The sequence below is a fragment of the Mus pahari genome, chromosome 3 (assembly GCF_900095145.1).
Source record: "Mus pahari chromosome 3, PAHARI_EIJ_v1.1, whole genome shotgun sequence".
NCBI classification, from domain to species: Eukaryota; Metazoa; Chordata; class Mammalia; order Rodentia; family Muridae; genus Mus; species Mus pahari.
This window is the reverse complement of record NC_034592.1, coordinates 108,998,636-109,003,274: the sequence shown is the minus strand read 5'-3', so window position 1 is coordinate 109,003,274 and position 4,639 is coordinate 108,998,636. Positions and strand designations below refer to the sequence as shown.

At 48.1% G+C, this 4,639-nt stretch overlaps 1 protein-coding gene across 1 annotated transcript in view; it reads left to right on the top strand.

Annotated features, from left to right (window-relative positions):
• Positions 1-4,639, top strand: part of Shc4 (SHC adaptor protein 4) — a 94,157-nt gene continuing 89,518 nt past the window's right edge. Inside the window, exon 1 of the mRNA XM_021192909.2 lies at positions 1-723. Within this exon, the coding sequence (XP_021048568.1) occupies positions 139-723 (585 nt within the window). The 5' untranslated portion in view covers positions 1-138. The remainder of the gene's footprint in view (positions 724-4,639) is intronic.

Here is a 4,639-nt window from a genome sequence, read left to right as displayed (position 1 = left end):
CCTGGACTGTCATCCTTGAGCAGCCCGCGACCCGGGCGGGTGACCGCCAGAGCAGAAGTGAGAGGTGACTGTGGTGTGGGTCTACTGGACTGCGAGGCACTTTAGGCTGCGGTGCCTCGTCTCAGCGCTGCCAAGGCTATGCGAGAACGCAGCCAGGACAGTCAGGCAGGACTCACGCTGTATGTAGGACTCTTAGGACACCTGGGGATGCTTCACAGAACCAAGTACAGCCGCTTTCGAAACGAGTCCATCACGTCTTTGGACGAAGGGAGCCCCGGAGGCTCCGTCGGAAACAAGGGCTCATCGCCGCCTCCCTACCCAGCCCTGGCCCCTCACCTGCCGGCTGAGGATGCCACCATGTCCAGCCAGGAGAGCCCCACGGCGCTGTGCACCTTGATTCCCCGTATGGCAAGCATGAAGCTGGCCAACCCCATCACTTTTCTGAGTCTGAAAACCTTCTGCTTGGGTACGAAACAGGTGACCCGGTTGAAGCTCCAAGAGACCCAGGATCAGACTCCAAGCAGCCCAGCGTCTCCGGAAACCAGTCTAAATAGGACTGGGCCTGCACCTGCCCCGGATCCGGACCAGGTGGGACGCAGGCCCACCTCTTTGCGTCCTGATACTTGCCCACTGCCTGGCCCTGGAGAACCAAGCCCCAGGAGCAAGCAAGACGGGCCCCCTCTGCAGCACCTGTTGGGGAACGGTCTGAACTACTGCGTGAGGGTAAGTAAGTCCCTTAAGGCCTACTCCCTGACCACTCACAGGAAGGGCAGCTCTGCTCTCTGCAGTGGCTTCGCTCTAGAAGAGCTCTTAGCCCTGTCTGGGCTCTAGATTACAAGACATACCGCTGGATCAACCGAAGGGAGAGTTGTTGGCCTTAGAGATTTTCTACAGGAATCTGGCACATACCAAAGTCAGATCCACTTTGCTCCAAGCGTGTGAGCCGTTGCTAACCCGTAGGCAGCTGTTGGTGCAGACATAGCTTCTCTTAGAGACAGATAAGATGACAACCTCTGGCAACTGAGACGTGTGGTATAAAATTGATTTGATTTGGTTTAATTAATTAATTTATTTATTTTAAATTTGACATCTAACGAGCCCTTCTGAAAGTTTAGCAAAGTCCCGAGTGTTATAGCTGGAGCTGGCCTTAGCGCTCACCCACACAGTGGGAGGTAGGCCTGATCCATGCACTGTGTCTAAAAGTCAGGCTCCTCCATGCTGTTGTGTCTGTCTTTGCCCAACCAAGACTTGAGGAACGAGAGATGCAGCAGCTTCTTAGCGTCTATCTTTTAGAGCCCAGATCTCAACTCATGCTTGTGTGATAGAGGACACAAGAGCAATGTTCAGCAATTGATGCATACTGTGAGAGAACTCAGGGAATCTGGGGCAGGGGAGGGGGTGTAGTTGGGTTCTGAGATTTATGAGAAGGTGTATCCACGGTAGAAGGTTGATTCAGGACAGGTGCAAAAGTAGGATCAAAGGCACTGTGGGGTCTTTGGGGAAGTTTGGGGTTTGTCCTGGAGAGGGCATGGGGAGGTGGAGGCGATGGCTAGCACAGTCCCCAGGGACTGAACAAATTAGAATAGGGAAGAAAGGGAGGTCATCAAAGCTCTTCAAGGGCCAAATGAAGAGGCTGTAAACGCTGGTGAGCAAGATCCTCACAGGTTTGCTGGCATATCGTGAATGTAGGTTTTAAAAGCTCCGTCTGATGCTTTATCTAACTTGTGCTGAAGCAGGAAGAAATCGAGGCCAGTGAGAATGCTTGCTGTTCTTCATGGAGGGTGTAGCTGAGTTAGGGACGAAGACTAGAGAATGAAGAGAAACTTCCAAAGTTAAGTCCAGGATGCCAGAGTCAGCAGAGTAAATTGGGAAGGGGACTCGTAAGTTTGCACGTGACTTCTCAGATAACAGCAGTGCTACATAGTGGTGCTGGTGTACAGGCAAGCGGTCTCATCAGCCCCAGCAGTGAATGAGCTTAAAAGGTCAGAACTGAAGGCGGAAGAGCGGGTGATTGCTTTGCACACTGACAGCATCAGGCTCACGGAAGGCTTGGGGGATGCTGGAGGGATTGCAGAGAGAACAGGCTTGGAGCAGACTTGGTAAACGGATGCCCATTGCCTCTATGGAAGATAAGCGTGCGGAGCCCAGCTCCTGCCCTCAACAGACCAGGCTCGCATGTTTGTGGACAATCCAGAAGCGCATTACACTTGTCAAGCTGTAGGGTGCCAACCCTTTACGGTTTGGAGTGACTCCCAAACCTGGGCTCTTGGCACCTGCCTATCGCCTTCAGCTTCCTACCTTCAGCCCCACCTTTCCTCTGTCCTGTATCCCTGTCGGCTGTCCACACTCAGACCCTTACCAGTGTTTCTGGGTTTTTAATGAAGACACCAGCTGTCTTCTCACAGTGGTAATAACTTACTCCAGGAGAAATGCTGACCCCATTAACCCAAATGAACTCACAATTTTGCTATGATATTGTGATGTGCATCTCTGGTTTTAGCTGCCTTTCTCACAAAATCTAAAATATCTTAATATTTATAGATCCTAACTTGAAAGACAAAAGGGTTTCATTTGTCATGCTATCAAGTTAAAATGTCTCGGAGGAATCCAAGAGGAGTAATTTTTCAACTCAAAAGTTATCTGGACTCCTGTCTCCTACATACCATTCTTAGCTCTCTTCCCACAGGGCCCCACCCTGGCTGTCATTATGTCCTTGAGAATCCTACTGGGATGTGAACCAATTTTTAAAAATGAAGAACCAGTCTCTTAATTTTCATTGAAAAATATTGTACTGAGGAAGACACAGCATGGGTGTGCAGTGCTCTTGTCTATAGGGACAAGCACACAGAGGTGCGAAGCCTGGGTGGGGCGATAGATCAGGTCAGGCGGGGGTCGAGCAATGTCCTAATGGGAAGTGAGCATGGGCCAGTGAGGACTTAGGTAAAGGAGCCCCCGCGCAACTCCTCATTTCTACATATGTGACCATTGCTGTCTACTCCCAGGTACTCATGTGTCCGATCTCCACATACTATGAACCAATCACACTACAGGATCCGTTGTAGAAGCTGGATGTTGATCAATGAAATAGACTAACCCTAAGCATCAGAAATGATCCTGTCCCTGTTTCAAATGCTAGTGATGCCTTGGAGATGTCACAGCAGAGTCAACGGAGAGGTGGTCACTTGGGTGCAGAGGGCTGGATTCTTGGGGTCAGAATCAACATTGTGATTCTTCATTCATTGCAACAGAGACTCCGTTTTCCAACTACCCTAAGTTAGAGTTGGCTTTGGCTTAAGCAATGTAAAAAGTGATTCTTCTTGTGATCTTACGATGTAGAATTAGTAATGCTATCAACACTTTTTTTTTTTTTTTTTATGGTTCCTAAATGCTTATTTTTTTTTAAGGAACATTTGTTTTTTTTTTTTTTTTTTTTTATGGTTCCTAAATGCTTATTTTTTTTTAAGGAACATTTGTTTAAGCTCGGATTTTGATTCTCTTGGCAGTTTCTCAGGAGAGGTGGCCTAACAACCTATTCTTTGTGAGATGCCAAACTGGGAATGAGACAACTAGTCTGGGTAAAGTACTGGAGTAGGTGAAGTTCACTGCATAGTGTGAAATAGTGACTTTTGTCTTGGCTGTAAGACACATCTCACATCTCTGAGTCCTTCATTAGCTTCCTACCCCAAGACATATTGCCTAGAAGCTTTCTGATGGAGCAAGGTAGATGAAGGACCATGCTATGCAGGAGAGCTCTCTCCCAGGATCAGTTCATATATCTGGCCAGGCTGCATATCTGCACGACTATAGACTACTCACTTAGCCCAGCCTCTCCTAAGTATTGTCCCAGTCTGGCATTCCAGGGCTCCTCTGGCAAGTGCCACAAACTGGGTGGTTAATGCAACAGGACTTTACTAGAGTTAAGGGATCAAGAAGGGGGACTGGAGAGATGGCTCAGAGGTTAAGAGCACAGACTGCTCTTCTAGAGGAGCCATGCTCAATTTCCAACACCCACATAGTAGCTCACAACTGTCTGTAACTCCATGGATCTAACACCTTTCCATAGGTGCACATACAGATAAAACATAAATACATGTAAAATAAAAACAAATAAATTTTAAAAAATGAGTCAGAAAGCCCCAAGTGAAAACATTAGGAGGGCCAGCTCTGAAGGTCAGTGAGGGTAATCCTTCCTTGCCTCTTACAGCTTCTGATGGGTGCCAATAGTTCGTGATGTTTTTCTGGTGCCCATGACCAAATCCTCTCCGACACGGGCAGGAATAGCTGGCTTAAAGCCTGCTCCAAATGGAGGACCTCTTCCTGATTATATATCTGTTCACACGGGCCTTCTTGGGTTTAGCAGCCATGCATGGGTTGAGGGGTTTCTTCCTGTCCTTTGTAAATATAATTTCCTCCTGCAACATACACACAAGGAGTTCAGCCTGCTCCTTCCCCAAAATGTTCCCTGTCTAAGGATGTATCTGGTTCATGAGCCAATAAGCTACCATTCTGAATCTTCGTTGTCTGAACTGGAGATAGTCTACCATACAACATGTGAATTTATGGTTCTGTCTTTGTGGGAGTGCCTAGGACTAGGAGTTACACAAAGGGTAGTGCTCCCATCTCCCAGTTACACAAAGGG